Genomic DNA, 15,250 nt, shown 5'->3' with positions numbered 1-15,250 from the left:
AGTCAAGTGAGTGAGACTAAACACTTGTCAGAAATCTCAAGGATGTGTGGGAGGGAACACCTGGACCAACACCAGCTTCCCGGAGATGCTGGAAACCCACAGCCAGCCCCTGTAATTGAGCATTTAAATGGGGTTAAGGGGACAGCAGAAGACAAAGGACACAGAGCATGAGGACACAGCCATCAATCAATCCTCGATGAAATGATGGAGTGCTCTAATTTGGGTTGTATATTAAGAAAGGCCAATAGGACAGAAATACAATTACTATCCAGAAACACCATTTGGCAGAGGTAGATCCTTTCAACTTACCTATCATCTTGTCTCAACATGGTTACAGGTTGAGTTGATAGGTGAACTCTGCTGATAAAATAAAATCACATTTTTTCTGGGCATATGATTTATTATGGGGTAACATTTTGATTTAAAATGTGTAACATATTGCATTAACCAGGCATCTAGTCAATGAATTAAAGACCAACTCAGTGACAGATCTTTGTTGGCAAGGGTCTCTGGACTGAGTTTTGGTCATTGCTTTTTTCAGCTGTTTTGGAAATGATGCAGCACCTCCCTTGGGAATGCAGGAAGCAAAAGGCAGAGAGGATAGGGGGTTTGTCAGCCCCCTGGACTTTGGAGTCATCCTAATCCTAGGTCTGCTTACTGTCCTCTTTCCTTGGATATCCTCCCCTGAGCCTCAGCTCCAGGCCAGGGCAGCTGCCACAGGACTCCTGAAAGGATACTCAAAGGAACATGGATGAGAAGCCCCCTCCTCACTGCCCACTGTGTTCCCCATGGGGAGGCCTGGGTGGTCCCCAGGGTTCCAAGGATGTTCACCTGCTACAGTCACTGTGGCACGTCCCATGCCCATGTGATGGGGCTTGGAGACTGGTGGCATTTTGGGGATCTTTTTCAGCAGAGCTGAATGTGCACCCCTGGACTCATTCCCTGCACTCAGTGATAGGAGGTGCTGGTGTTTCACCTTGAGGCCACACTCAGTTCCTGGGGTTGCCCAAATCTGGCTGGTGCAAGACACAGCAGGGAACTGAGGGCATCATCAGTGCCAGACACCCTCATCTTTTTCCACTCTACTCTAGACACCAGGTCCCCAAAGCACTGAAGTGAGAGCAGTGGGAAGGAGATTGTTGGACCACAGACTATCCTGAGCTGGAAGAAACCCCCAGGGATAATCAGTCCCACTCCTGGCCCTGCACAGACACTCCAGCAATCCCATCCTGAGCTTCAGAGCATTGGCCAAACACTCCTGGAGCTCTGGCAGCCTCGGGGCCATGCCTGTTCCCTGGGGAGAAGAACCCTCTGGGGGAAGAACCTTTCCCTAATATCCAACCAAAATACTCGAGGCCCAGCTGAGCCACACAGGCACTGATGATACTTTTGCTGGATCCTGCTCCATCCAAGTGCAGTGCCAAGGTGGGCATCTGGAGGGGTCAGCACCCAGCAGCACCATGACAAAGTGACAGACACGCTGCCCGTCAGCCAGAGCAGAAGCCTCCAAGGGTGATCTCCTGCCCTGAGCATCCCTTGGGTGGCTGTGACACCTGGTACTCCCATCACCTGTCCCCTCCTGCCATCTCAGCAGCCTGTGGGCATCCTCCAGTCGTGTTGCTTTGTTCCAAGTCACCACCAGCCCCTGCTGCTGGGCCAGGCTGGGCACCCAGTGGTGCTGCACTCTCCCTGACCAAGCTGTTTCCAGTAAAGCATGAGTCAAGCATGGAAAGGGGAACAAGTTTCTTTCTCTTAGAGAGAAAGTGAAACTCATCACATCCGTTCTCCAACCAGGCAAACTGCACTGCATGCAAGTTCATCCTTTCCACCCCTCTCTTCTTCCTCCCTACTCCCAGAGAAGAGCTTCCAGCAAGCAGAGCTGCTCACACTGCCCTGTCTTCAGCCTCTGCACCAAGGTAATTCACCACAAACAGCTGGGGACACTCTCCTCTTCTGCCACCACTTTCCAGTCCTTGCTCCCTGTCCTCCTTTGTTCTTCACTTCCCCTTCCACAAGGGTTTAAAGTAGAAAAACAGTGAGAAAATTATGTGGGGGGAAGAGGAATCTGCAGGGATCTGTCCTTGCTCTGTGTGATTGTGGACACTGCTGGGCTCTGCAGACTTGTCCCAGGCTGAGAACCTCAGACTTTGGGATAGATCCATGTCCTCTCTCCCAGCTCTGCATGTTGGAGGTTTGGGTATCATTTGCCCTTTTTCCCTTTCCCCTTTAGCACTGTTGTGTCTGCATCTTTTCCTCCCTTGTGCTCTCTATCCCATGGGGCCACTGCCCCACACAGCAGTGCTTCTCCCCCCAAACTGGAATAAACATCCTCTACAGGCATCTGAGGTGCCCCTACCCATGCCCAGGACATGCAGGAAAGAGTATATGCCATGCTGCATGTCCTGGGCTTTCCAATCCCAGAGCTCTGCCATGGGCATGCTGGAGATTTTCAGTGCCATCAGTGATTTCGGATCACACAGCCTCAAAACCCTTCCCTGCATGTGGTGTCTGGTTATCCATGCTGGACAATTCAGTAGATCTGTGGATGCATCTGATGAGGGCACCTGCGTATCTGGGTGTTTGCCTCCATCCCCAATTCATCCCTGTGCTGTAGGAAGCAGGATGCACCCTGGATTCTTGCTGGCAGCCAGCGTCCTGGCAGCAGTGCTGGGCATGGCCCTGCTGGAGGACGGAGTCTGTAGGGCACCAGATGGCAAGAATGGCTCCCCTGGAGTCCCTGGCCGGGATGGGAGGCCAGGGCAGAAGGGTGACATGGGAGAGCCAGGTAAGAGGAAGCTGGGGATGTTGGGGGCCTGGAGCCTCTTGGTCAGAGCATCCCAGGCTGTGGGAGCAGCTCAGGAGATGCCAGATGGGCATGAACTCCTTCTCCTCCCCTCTTGTCCCCAGGGAGAGCAGCACTGAGCTTGAGCATCAAGGGATCCAAAGGGGATGCAGGCGAACCAGGGTATCCTGGCCCACCAGGCATGCGTGGCCCACCTGGCCGGCCAGGCCCTCCGGGGATGCCAGGGCTGCCAGGGCCACCGGGGCAGAAAGGGCAAGCTGGCAATGCTTTGGAGCACCCGCGTCCCGCCTTCTCCGCCTCCAGGCTGGCCCCGCCACGCGCAGGCACCACGGTGGTGTTCGACAGGATCATCACCAATGAGGAGAACTCCTACAACCCCCAGACCGGGAAGTTCACCTGCAGCATTCCCGGGCTCTATTACTTCAGCTTCCAGGTGGTGTCCAGCGGAGACCTGTGTCTGAGCATCACCAAGAACGGGCAGGGCGTGGTCAGCTTCTGCGACAACAACAGCCGCGGCATCCTGCAGGTGAACTCGGGCAGCAGCGTGCTCAGCCTGGCCAAGGGTGACCACGTGTCCCTGACCACCAACCCTGCCCAGGGCAGCTCCATTTACAGCGGCTCCGAGGCTGACAGCGTCTTCAGCGGGTTCCTGGTGTCCCCAGAGACAGCCTGAGGGATTCCCACAGCATCGTGGGGTGTCTGCCTGCCTGGCTGCTCCCCTCTGGGTGTGTGGGAGGCTTTAGTGCCACAGCACATGGGGATGGTTGCAGGCTGAGCATCCAGAAGTGTTCTGTGCTTTCCCAGTGTCACAACTGGCCAAGCTGTGGGTCACCACTGCAGCACTCACTTCCATGCTGAGCCTGCCTGCACTGTCCTGGAGGCTGTGCACTCTCATCCCTTTCTCTTCCTGGGCGCTCAAGCTCCACTCCCAGTTGTCACCAGCTGTGGCTCTTTGCTCCTGAGTGGGAAATCACTGCCTGCTGCTTCTTCTGCTCCACTAACCACTGCAAAAGCCTTCCTGGCACTGGGACACATCCTGTCACAACCTCCCCATCAGTATAAATAAATGCTTCTTCTACCACTACTCCTTGGGTTTTCTTTTCTACTCATGCATCTTCCCCGAATCATCAATATCCTGGACCCCTTCCCAAGCTGCCAGGGAGGGAAGTGATTCCAGCTTGTCCCTGGCATTGCAAATGCAGAAGGACAGGGAGGAATGGACTGTCCAATCAGAGCTTACATTTCCAGGGAAGAATAAGAAACATCTGGGACAGGGCTATGTGTGTCCTTCTCTGCTGAGCCCAAGGCTACTGTCCTGCAGGGGAAAACACAGGCAGCAGATCCTGTACCTCACCTGCAGGGTCCCAAGTTGGCACCCAGACTCTCCCAGGAAGGCAGAAGGCAGCTGTGGTCCTTTGGCATTACAGCAAGGAGGGACAGGGACATTGGGACACGGATGGGGTTGTGGGGTGATGGTGGTGGAGCTGCCATCAGATGCCATCCCCTGGGACTGCTCCTCATGGGAGCTGCTCCACAAACACTGGGCACTCAAATATCCCCCTTCCTGGAGCAATGAGGAGGAGGCTCCGTCACCTGCAGGGTGCAACACCCCAGTGAGGGATCTTGGGGCCTCACTGAGTCCAGCACCCAGCAGAACCTAGTGGGGCATGGGGAAGGGTGCAGATCAGAAACTCTCAAAGGGAAGCATCTTCCAGTCCCATTTAGGGGTGCAGCATCTTCCATGAGAGCCAGGCAGTGACTGTGCAGCAGCCCCTCAGTGCCACAGGCATCTCCAGCCCACTGGAGCTGGCCTGAGGCTCTGCTCCCAAGCTGCCCTTCTGCTCAGAAAAAAAGGGAAGTAAGAGGGAAAGCAGGGGATCTGGGGCAGGCTATTCCCTGCACTGGGGAGTTGTGCCACATCTCTTTGAGCTGTGCCCCACCTCTTTCCTTGCAGCCCTTCCTGTTGCAGTGGCACCAGTACAGGTTTCGCTGGAGAGCCAAGAAAGTGCTGTCTCAGCAGAAAGCATCAGGCAGGAGGATGTGAAATTTGGCTGGGAACTGCTCGGGTTCCGTGTTTACGAGGGCCCTTTACCCTTTCCTAACTCTGTGACTTCCTTCGTGAGGGTGTCGGGGAGCCGCGCCCACCGTGCTGTGCTGGCAGTGACCACGCACCCAGCAGGACCGGCAACCTGGCATCCCTTCCCTGTCCCCACCAGAGGTAAGAGGTGCTGCAGGGTCCCTCTCTCGAGGGTGGGACTGGGGGTCTAGGAGCATGGCACACTGCTGGAGAGGGCGAGAATGAGAGGAGGATGTGGAAGAGAGAGGAGGAGGAGGAGAGGACGAAGGCAGAGGCACTGATGGGCTGCGCGCATGTGGTGGAGACAGCGTGGACCAGCTGATGGAAGAATTGATCCTGATGGACAGAGCTAGGACAGTCAGGCTGCTGCTGGAGGAGGAGGGAGGTCAGGTGTGTGCAGGGAGTTCCAGCCTCGGTGCAGCACGGGGTGACAGTCTGCAGTGGTGTGTGCATCTCCAGGGTTTGGGGACACTGCACGCAGAGGGCTGGGGGCTGGCCATGGGCTTGGGGCTGGCCACGGGTACCTCAGACCTCATGGCTCCATCCAGACTGAAAGTCCAACTCACACTGTGCCATCGGGGGCTGCCCTGGGGTTAGAGATGAGCCTGGGGCCCATCTCCACATATCCACCTCCCCACTGCCCTGCAGTGTGTATAGGTGGGACATTGAGGACACACGCAAGGCATCCAAGTGTTGTTGGTATATCCAGGCTCCTTTTCTCCATGTCCTGCAAGCCATGCTGCTGTGACCCCTCACTCCAGCCCTTTCTTTCACTTTCCATGCTACAGAACAGCAAAATGGAGAAGAGATTCTGGGAGCAGCTCTATCTGGCCCTCACCCTCCTCCTCCTGAATGTGGGCTCTGCTGTGACTGTAGAGGACCCTCACAGCTGCTATGGAGCTCCAGGCCTGCCAGGCATGCCGGGTATACCAGGCAGGGATGGCCGGGATGGACTGAAGGGAGCCAAAGGGGAGCCAGGTGAGTGAGCAAAGAGGGAAACCACATGGGCTCTTGCAGGGCTGCACTGAGTCCTCAATGGCTGGTCTGCCTGGGTTTGCAGGATGTGGAGAGCATCCTCTGTAGTCAGGTGGAAGAGGCAACAGCACTCTCCTGCCTAAGGGGAAGGGGCTAGAGAAGCCTCTCCCCACATCCTGCCATTGACACTCCCTTTCACTCCCCACCATCCCACAGGTATCCCAGCTTCTACAGAGCTAGGGCCCAAGGGCATGAAAGGGTCACCAGGCCCCCCTGGCCCTCCAGGCAAGCCTGGCCCCCCTGGGGCCCCTGGTCCAATGGGAATCCCTGGGGTGGCAGGCCATGCCGGCCCCCCGGGAATGCCAGGCACCTCCATGCAGAAGCTGCAGTCAGCATTCTCAGTGACCAGGCAGACCAGCCAGTACCCCTTGAAGAACGTCCCCGTGGTTTTCAACAATGTCATCACCAACACCAACGACGACTACAACATTGCCACGGGCAAGTTCACCTGCAGGCTCCCCGGGGTCTACTACTTCGTCTTCCACAGCTCCCACACAGCCAACCTCTGCGTCATCCTGCACAAAAACGAGAAGAGGATGGCCAGCTTCTGCGACCACAAGACCAACGCGGTGCAGGTCAGCTCAGGGGGGACGCTGCTCCACCTGGCTGCTGCCGACGAGGTCTGGCTGGGAGTGAACGACTACAATGGCATGGTGGGCATTGCCAACTCCGACAGCATCTTCTCAGGCTTCCTGCTCTTCCCAGACTAGAGCATCAGCAGAGCTCACCCCAGCACCCCAGCGCCTTCTACCTGCCCTGAACTTACTGCTCGCTGCTGGGCTCCTCCTGACGCTCCCAGTTTCTCTGAAGGGAGGGCATCAAGTCCAGCAGCCAGACCCCCCCTCAGTCTGGGGGCTAAGCCCTGGTAGCTGCTGCACAGGGGGAACAGGAACATCTGCAACATCTGCCCCCAGAGTGATGGTGCTGAGCTCCTGGTCCTGCTGGCACTGCCATGTGCATCCCCCCTGCTAACCCCACATTGCCTCAGAGGTCTCCCTGCATTTTTCCCCTCCCCACCTGGGCTGCCTCAGGTTCAGCAGGTTGCAGCAGCCCCTTTGCCGTGACCTGGCTGTGTAAAGTGTCAATAAAATGTTCCCCAGTGCACCTGGTGTAGTGTGTTGTTTCCTCCATGTGGTGTGCACAAATGTGCACGCGACATCTGGCCATCTGTGTGGCATCAGCATGTCCCCAAGGCTCACCAGCATCAGAGACCACCACACCCCACCCACACCTGGCTTTGCACAGGGAATGGGACCCCTGGCTGCTGCAGGAACTGGATGGTTCCTATGTCCCCACACAGCCCCTATCAAGAGGGCACCAAGACTCGTCCAAGCAGGACCCTGATATTCCCCTTCTCTCCAAAGCTCTACAGGGGCACAGACTGCAAAAGAAACCCCAACACCATAGCTGGGACATCCCTGGGGTCCCTACCAGGATGGGGCAGGGGAAGCACTCTGGCTTTCCTGTGCCAAACCAAAGGAGCTGGTGGTTGTGGAGGACACAGAGCCCACCAAAACCCAGCAGGGATTTCTCCTGGTGTCACACACTGAAGGGTGGAACAAGGCAGTCTCCTTTCCAAACGTCTTGTACTTCACTTCCACAAGGCAGTAGCCAAAGCAGGGAATGCTTTTCCCACAGGGCAGAATCACTTCCCATGCACAGAATTTAGAGGGGCACGGACTCAAGGTGATGGATGCTGAGACCCTGCAGCCTCCCCCGGGCCTGCAGAGCTGGAAGCACGTGGAGCAGCCTGAGGGGTGCTGCTGCACGCACATTTCTGCAGCTCTGTTGGGTTACCTTAAACTCATCTGGAGCTCCAAAGAGTATTGCTCATAGCAAATACCCCTGAGCAGGACCCAGGGATCCTGCAGGGCAGAGCAGTGGCTGGAGGGGCTCAGGGTGCTATTTGGGGATGGCTTGTCCTGCTCAGCTGACAACAGCATTTGTGGAGGATCTGAAACTGCCACAGAAAAAGGACAGGAGCTAAAGATAAAAAGGGGATGTGTCCCAGATCCTTTCACAATAGCCCTTGCAGGAAACTTCTGCTTCTCTTCTCGGGCATTTCTGAGCAGGACACTGGGGTGTCCTGCTCCATCTCCCCACCTGATGAACAGGACGCTCAAGGTAAGCGCAAGACTGAGCCCAAGGTTTCCCCACAGGCAAGAGCACGTGGGGGACCCAACTCTGGCAGGGTGACAGTCACCTGCATTGCTGGCACTTCCCTGTGGCCTGGGGCAGAGAGAAACTGGGGGTGGAGGTGCTGGGCTGGGGGTGGTGGAGGGCCCTGATGGGACCCTGACCCCTCCTGCTCCACCTGGAAGAAGGAAAACATAAAAGCAGAGATGGCAGATTTCCAGAAGGTTATCAGGGACTGAAAGGTGCATCAGTCTGAAAGGTGCCCTGGGAGTGTTCTCCTGCCCTGAGAAGCTCTTGTCTTCTGATGGCTGGGAGCCTGTGGATCAGTCTTTTTTCCTGCTGCACCCAATTCAGAACGGCTGTGGCTGAAGGATCCAACTCACCAATCTTTTGTCCTGCTGGCACCAGAGTTTCAGCACTGGGAAAATCCACCTGGGATGGGGGAGTTGTGGCTGGGGTGCTGTGATGTCCAGATCCAGCCCCCAAATGCCCAGTGCTTATCCACATGCACCCACACCAGGATCTGGGGGAAGGAGTTGGGCAGGAAGGGCAGGAGGAAGGTCAGACCCCAGGCATGGAAGCCCAGGTAACTGTCCCATGAGGCTTGTTAGATACAGAAATGCCTCTGGCATTGAGCAGCTGTGTGACAGGTCACAAGGGGAACCTGTGGGATGGAGGAGGGAGGTTTGGGGGCTCATTGCCATCTTCAAGGACTGGCACTGTCCCTCAGACATGCTGGTGGAAGGCATGGCCTGTTCCTTGCAGATGACAAAACTGCTGTGGTTGGGTAAGGGTTTTGCCCGCAAGTATGGTCCTGAGATGAGATGGGGAATTTCTCCTGCAAGGCAGCAGCATGGCCACTTTGGACATCAGATCTCTGAGATAACCTGTCCCAAATATTCATGTGGCTGAAGCTGTGGGCATTTGGAAACTGGGGATTTAAGAATGACAAGAGGCTGCAAACCCTGCCTGGCCCAGGGGTTATGGTTCTTTGCTCCAGGTCCAGCAGGAGAGTGAATTTGGCTCTGCAGTAGGATGTTTTCCCTCCCTGATTGTATTACCTAGACTTGCTGGCAGTCACCATCTTTCAGAGCAGCTCAGAGTGCCTTCCCCAGCCCTCCCACCGCCCAGAAAAGCCCCCAACACTGTTCCATGCTCCCACAGATGTGGATCATGTGGGCTATGCTGCTCTGCCTGGCTGGAGGGCAGCCTGCCAGTGCCACGCTCTGCAGGACCTATGGCACCATCCCAGGCATCCCAGGATTACCAGGACAGCCTGGCAGCGATGGCAGGGATGGGGAGAACGGCCCAAAGGGTGAGCAAGGTAAGGAAGAGGCTGCAGGTGGGTAAAACACTGTCTTGTGACTGCCAAGAGCAGAAAAAGATAGTGCCAGGCACATGGTCCTGGGAAAGCAACCCATTTCCACCAGTTCTTTGAGGTCTTGTCAGGTGGGGATGATGGAGCACCCCAAGGAAGCTGGGGAAGGAGGGGGATGACAGCAAGGTGTGTCCCACCTGCCTGTTGGGCAGGGTCTCCATTGGCCCACACCCAGCACAGGTTTCCTTGCTGGTGCTCCCTCTCTGCAGACAAATGGGGCTTGGCTGTGACCACAATGACTCTTCCTCTTTCCTAGGACCCTCTGGCCAGAGTGAAGAATGGAGAGGGGAGTGGGGAGTCCCAGGAGCACCGGGACAGCCTGGGAAGGTCGGTCCCATTGGCATGCCAGGTATAGAGGGCTTACCAGGTATCGTGGGACCGCCTGGCCCTGTGGGAGAACCTGGTGACTACAAGGTCACCTTCAAGTCCGGGTTCTCGGCTGCCAGGATCATGAGCTCCTACCCGCGCCGGGAGCAGCCCATCCGCTTCGAGCGCGTGCTCACCAACGAGCAGGGCCACTACGAGAACCGCTACGGCCGCTTCACCTGCCGCGTGCCCGGCACCTACTACTTCACCTACCACGTCACCTCCCGCGGCAACCTGTGCCTCAACATCAAAAAGGGCCAGGGTGGCAGCAGGGGCGAGAGGGTGGTCACCTTCTGTGACTACGTGCATAACAGTTTCCAGGTCACCACGGGTGGCGTGGTCCTCAAGATGGCCATGAATGAGTCTGTCTGGCTGGAACCAACAGAGAAGAACTCCTTGGTGGGGCTGGAAGGGTCTGACAGCATCTTCTCTGGCTTCATCATCTTCCCTGAGGCTTAGCCCACTGGAGATGTGTCTGTGGCCAATCTCTGCAGTCCCTGCAGTGCTGAGGACTCCCCTGGAAACTCTTTGCTCCCAAACTGGTGCTTGAAGCACACTGCTGCCATTCTTGCACAATAAATGACAGTTCTTTGCACTATTGGTCCCTTTCTGGATAGGATTTGCCTTTTTCCTCACAAATAATTTTCACACAATCAGGGTACTGGTTCTTGCCCTCTTGGGTGCAGCCCAGGCTCATTAGCATCTCATTGCTGCTGAGAACAGCCAGACAAGTCATGCAGCTCCTGCTGCAGACCAGGGCAAGTATCTCTGTCCAGAGCCACCCAAAGGGTCCCAGCCCATGGTTAGGAAAACATGGAGAGGCAGCTCAGCCTTTAGCAGGGGGCAGGGCAATAACAGAGTGGGAAAACTGGGGCCACTGGATGCTGGTGGTAGGTGGGGAGATGCTGGAGGTGGTGCTGTACTGGAGAGTTCTGGTAGTGGCAGGATCTGGGGACACCAACCTCTCTCAGACTTTTCTTGGGGGGTGGTGGTAGTGACAGAAGTACCCACAGAAGATTGTCAAAGCTTGTGACAAGGCAGGGTAGGTCAGCATGGGCCAAACAACTAGATGCTGTGATGGGGGTGGTGTGGAGGAGACCCCCACTACAGCCTCCAAACCCCAGCACAGAACTGTTCTCCACGTCCTGGAGCACAGCCAAGCCCTCCCAGCCTGCTCCTTTCAACAGCAGAGCTGTGGACCCAGGAATTATCAGATGAATTAAAGCTGAGGAGCCCGGGGACAGCCCTGGCCCTGGGGCAGGTGACAACCTGTGTGGGTGGGCTGCCTGCAGCCCCCAGCCCATCTCGTGGGCCTGGACAGGAACATTCAGGAATTTTTGTGGAAATGTGGGATTTGAAAAGGTCTGGATGGAAAGGATGATGATAAAAGGTCTTGGGGAGGTGAGTGTGCCATGGGCAGATTTCATGGAGCGTCACCCCTGAGGTCTCCAGGTTGGTTGTTGTCACAGACATCTTTTGTGAAAAAACCTTTCTTGGGATTTTTCTCCCTTCTGAGAAGCTGTAGCCTCAGCAACAAAGTGTAAACAATGGTTATCTGCTGCTGTGGAATGCAACAGGTGGATCCATGATTGGTCTCCTGTGGATGCTTGGATTTACTGACCACTCACGGCAGAGATGTTCTCGCTCTCTGCTGAGACACAGACCTTTGTTATCATTCTTTTCTATTCTTAGCTTAGCTAGCCTTCTGAGAACTTTTCTTCTATTTCTTTTAGTATAGTTATAATGTAGTCTATATATCACAAAATAATAAATCAAGCCTTCTGAACATGAAGTCAACATTCTCGCCTCTCTCTTCATCCTGCAACCCTTGTGACCACTGTCACAGTTTGTGAGTCCGGGCCCCCAGCTCTGGGCTGCTCGGGTGTCAGCGCAGGACAGTGCCCGAGGCTGTTGTGACCGGCTCGAGGGCTCCTGTCTGGGGCCATTTGCCGGCCGGTGGCACTGGAGACTGGCTCAGCCCTCGCCTGGCAGGGACAGCATCCTCGGGCACAGCTGCGAGCCACGGGCAGAGCCCGCGAGGGCTGGCAGGAGGCAGGGACAGGACTAGCCCGGTTCATTCTTCCCCTTCCCCTTCTTCTTCTTCTCCTCCTCCTCCTCCTCCTCCTCCTCACCTCGCAGCTTTATCCTTCCTGCAGCAGAATCTGTGCCTTCTGTCCCCGGGTGCAGCAAAGCGTGTCCCCAGGCTCTGCTGCTCTCAGAAGGTCCGAGCACACGTGTTGGGTGTTGTGTTCTGAGGTTCCCCTGTGCCAGAGCACTGGATGGCCTTTACAGTGCAGCCCCCAAATCCAGGTGTTTCACAGCTGGAGATGCAGCATCACAAATAAAACTGAGCTGGGCAAGGCAAGTGGGGGAAAAGAGCGGGTGTTTGACACCCAAAAGAGGGCTGGGAGCATACACTGCCTGAGCCTCCTGAGCCCTCAGCAGGTAGGAGACACTGTACCAAGGAACAGAGATACACTGGAGGTCAGGGCTGCCATTCCAAGAGCCCTGAAGGCTGGGAAATGAGCTGGCAGAAGCCCACTGATATTTGATGGAGACAAATGCAAAGTTCTTTTTCTGGCATGGGACAATCCCATGTCAGAGGACAGGCACTGGCAGCAGAAAACTCTGTAAGAAGGGACCTGGGTTGTTGTTAGCCACCAAGGTGAAGCTTTCTGCCTTTCCAGGTAATGGATATAATAATTTTTGATTTTTGAAAAGGTGTAAGGACAAAAGCTGATTATTTTAAAAAGAGATGTCTGACCACTATGAGCCAAAAGGGTTCTGAGGGCTTGGCTGTGCCTGGGGTAAGTCAGAGGGCAGTGCAGGTACCAGCAGCTGCAAGTGCAGCTCACGGTGCTCACACAGCTGGGAAACAGAGGTGCAGAGGAAATTGCTGCCCAGAGATGCAGAGGGACCTGCTTCCCAAAGATGCAGAGGGAATTGCTGCCCACAGGTGCAGAGGGCATCGTTTCCTCCCATGGGTCTCAGCCAGCACCCAGCGATGCCACCTCTGGCAGTGGCCCCATTAGATGGCAGCTCCCCTGAGGCTGCCACTAGACTCACACCCCCTGGGTATCCAAAATGGATGAGGACAGGGGCCCAGAGGGTGCTGGAGCTGTTGTTGGTCCATACAACATCACCCTTCAGTCCTTCCCAGGCAGTTCAAGGGGGGCAGCATGTATCTGACCCTGTAGGGAGCCCCAAAGCTGCAGCCTGCACCCCCTCAGCTGGAGAGGTCCCTTCCTCTGAAGCTGTTACAGCACTCACTGAGGCCAGAGGCAGAGTGTCCCTTGCCATGGCTCCTGCACAGGAGCTGGCATTGCTTCCCCTGTGTGCAGCAATCAGTCCCTGCCGAGCCCCTGTGCTGCTCAGGGCACAGTGGGAAAACACAAACGCACCTGGGTTGGTGCTGAGCTGCCAGTCCCACCTGTCCTGCCTGCTGTTCCCAGAGCAGCAGGACCAGCCTTGCCCTGCTCCTGAATCTCCTGCCCTGCTCTTCGCTCTGGGATGCATTATTCCAGGGAAACAGGGCAATCTTGGAACAACACAACATTAACAGGAGAGCTGGAGAGAAACTGTGTGGGGGCAGGTGCTGTGGGTGGTAAGGGTGGGCCAGGGCAGCCCCACAGCCACTGGCACTCAGAAAAGGGCCAATTTGTATAATTAATTAATTCCTTACACCTTCCCCATGGGTGCCTGAGCCCAGGGCTTCAACCTGGCATGGCTGCATGGGGGAATAAACCTGCAGGGTCTGTCCCCACCCTGGGGCTCTGGGCACGCTCCTGCTTGTGCTCTGTGTGTGCACACCCAGCCCTGTGTGGTCCCCCCGTCCCTGCACACTCCCTGTGCTCTGTGTGTGCTCCGAGCTGTCCCCTGACACGTTCTGCTCCTTGTCACTCCCTTTGGGGTTTCCTTTCAAGGCAGCTGCAGTCCCTCCCCAGGGCCCAGCCCCAGCCCTTCCTCACCAGGGTGCTGTGACCCTCAGGCCACCACCAGGGCAGGGCTGAGGCCCCAGCAGGTTCTGAGGCTGGGGCAGGAGGTGTTTCCAGGTGACTTCAGGAGCTTTGTGGATGTCAGTGTTTTGCCAAGAAGCATGGGGGACTTTGTTGGTGTTGGAGGCCCCTTGAGTGGGACAGGGAGGGAACCAGGAGCACAGCTGTGGGCAAAGGCACCAGCAGAGCTCTCAGGGAGTTAAAATCTCCCTGCTCCCTGGCACAGAGCAATAGGAGCCAGCAAGAAAATCACATGGAGGATTCTCCTGCGTTATCTAACTGGGGTTTGGAGGTTTTCCCTGTGCCAAAGCTCCAGTCTTGGCATAAGCAGGACTCTGACAGAATCCAGTGTGGAAATCGGTGTGCCTGTCAGCGTTCATGGAGACGAAGCTGGGCTGGAGGAATCAAAGCACAGCCATGCTGTTTGTCAGTGGGATGGGGTTGCAGCAGGCCATTTGTCTCGGTGCAGGGAAGGCTCGAGACTTCCAATATGAGTGTTCAGCAAGCTCTGTTTATTGAAGAGAGCATCAGACACGTATACAGCAAGCAATAAGCTCATGAATATTCTATAATTTACACTGTCTATTAGCTACACTACAACATCAGCTCTTTTTCATTCTTTAAAAGTTACATCTCTCTTTTCTCATATCTCTTTCACTATTTGTTATCGTACTCCAGCTAAGCTCAAAGACACGCTATCTTGCAAGTGCAAGACTTAGAATTAGCCACAGCCTTATACTTTTCTAATTCTTAGTTACTCTGCCAACAGGATGGAGCCAGGGATGTCAGTGCCATGGTGTGGTCTAACATCACCAGCAAACGTGATGGAGATTGCAGAAGTGTTGCTGTGTTTGCACTGAGCCCAGGAGTTCCCAGTACCTGCTATAACAAAGGAAGAGCCCTTCCTACACCATCCTTGTTTGGTTTTGGTCCTTGCTGGCAGGACCAGCCACAGCCAGGCAGCCCCACAGGGCCTTCTGGGTCAGCTTCCCATGCCAGCCCCTCCAAACAGCTCCTGTGCCATGGAGCTGGTGCCACTGCTCCTCAGTGCAGGGAGGCTCTGCCCTTCCCTGCAGCTCCCTCCTGAACAGCCCTGAGTGCTTCCTTCCCTTCAGTTCTGCTGCCAGGCTGTGGCTGCTCTCCACCATCTCCTCTGCCCTTGGGCCAGGTTGTGGAGTGAAATATTGGGGGGTTTTTTGTGTGTTCTTCCTTCCCTCCCCTTCTCCAAACCATAATATCAATCAGGAGCTATCTGGGAATCCCTGTGTGGGTTCAGTGCTGTGCCAAGGTGCTGGAATGCTCTGGGCAGAGGCATTGCTGGGACAGGGCACTGGGTTGTGCCTGCTGGGATGTCACAGGCATCACAGCAGGACACAGCAGCTTTGGTGGCCACTGAGGTCACACAGGTGACAGGAGCTCCCTGCTTGGGTCCCGTTGGGTGCACTGGTTCCACTGGAGGG

The 15,250-nt window shown here is 55.8% G+C and overlaps 3 protein-coding genes across 6 annotated transcripts; all 3 read left to right on the top strand.

Moving 5' to 3' along the window:
- The first annotated feature begins 1,757 nt into the window (after positions 1-1,757).
- C1QA (complement C1q A chain) lies at positions 1,758-3,887 on the top strand. Its single transcript, XM_074558535.1, has 3 exons — positions 1,758-1,916; positions 2,615-2,785; positions 2,908-3,887. The coding sequence occupies exons 2-3, from the start codon at positions 2,623-2,625 to the stop codon at positions 3,474-3,476; spliced, it is 732 nt and encodes a 243-aa protein (XP_074414636.1). The 5' UTR covers positions 1,758-1,916; positions 2,615-2,622; the 3' UTR covers positions 3,477-3,887.
- A 953-nt stretch (positions 3,888-4,840) lies between these two features.
- Positions 4,841-7,019, top strand: C1QC (complement C1q C chain). Of its 2 annotated transcripts, none has more exons than XM_014271953.3 (3): positions 4,841-5,021; positions 5,669-5,858; positions 6,072-7,019. In XM_014271953.3, the coding sequence occupies exons 2-3, from the start codon at positions 5,678-5,680 to the stop codon at positions 6,623-6,625; spliced, it is 735 nt and encodes a 244-aa protein (XP_014127428.2). In that variant the 5' UTR covers positions 4,841-5,021; positions 5,669-5,677; the 3' UTR covers positions 6,626-7,019. The 2 variants fall into 2 exon arrangements, with proteins under 2 accessions (XP_014127428.2, XP_074414633.1); XM_074558532.1 differs by lacking the exon at positions 4,841-5,021 and adding an exon at positions 5,096-5,270.
- An 884-nt stretch (positions 7,020-7,903) lies between these two features.
- On the top strand, positions 7,904-10,390 carry C1QB (complement C1q B chain). 3 transcript variants are annotated; one of them, XM_014271933.3, is made up of 3 exons: positions 7,904-8,039; positions 9,216-9,375; positions 9,686-10,390. In XM_014271933.3, exons 1-3 carry the CDS (start codon positions 8,022-8,024, stop codon positions 10,252-10,254), a joined length of 747 nt encoding a protein of 248 aa, XP_014127408.2. In that variant the 5' UTR covers positions 7,904-8,021; the 3' UTR covers positions 10,255-10,390. The 3 variants fall into 3 exon arrangements, with proteins under 3 accessions (XP_014127408.2, XP_074414649.1, XP_074414650.1); XM_074558548.1 differs by having other exon boundaries at positions 7,913-8,039; positions 9,117-9,375; XM_074558549.1 differs by having other exon boundaries at positions 7,924-8,039; positions 9,129-9,375.
- The last annotated feature ends 4,860 nt before the right edge of the window (positions 10,391-15,250 follow it).

Source organism: Zonotrichia albicollis, chromosome 25 (assembly GCF_047830755.1).
Source record: "Zonotrichia albicollis isolate bZonAlb1 chromosome 25, bZonAlb1.hap1, whole genome shotgun sequence".
In the NCBI taxonomy this organism is placed as follows: domain Eukaryota; kingdom Metazoa; phylum Chordata; class Aves; order Passeriformes; family Passerellidae; genus Zonotrichia; species Zonotrichia albicollis.
The sequence above is the reverse complement of the archived record's forward strand: the minus strand, read 5'-3'. Positions and strand labels throughout refer to the sequence as shown.

Coding starts and splice junctions, on each gene's coding strand:
- C1QA (XM_074558535.1), top strand. CDS start 2,623: ATGCACCCTGGATTCTTGCTGGCAGCCAGCGTCCTGGCAGCAGTGCTG. Junction 2,786..2,907: donor GGGTGACATGGGAGAGCCAG/GTAAGAGGAAGC, acceptor TCTTGTCCCCAG/GGAGAGCAGCACTGAGCTTG.
- C1QC (XM_074558532.1), top strand. CDS start 5,202: ATGGAAGAATTGATCCTGATGGACAGAGCTAGGACAGTCAGGCTGCTG. Junction 5,271..5,668: donor TGGAGGAGGAGGGAGGTCAG/GTGTGTGCAGGG, acceptor TCCATGCTACAG/AACAGCAAAATGGAGAAGAG. Junction 5,859..6,071: donor GGGAGCCAAAGGGGAGCCAG/GTGAGTGAGCAA, acceptor ACCATCCCACAG/GTATCCCAGCTTCTACAGAG.
- C1QB (XM_074558548.1), top strand. Junction 9,376..9,685: donor CGGCCCAAAGGGTGAGCAAG/GTAAGGAAGAGG, acceptor CCTCTTTCCTAG/GACCCTCTGGCCAGAGTGAA.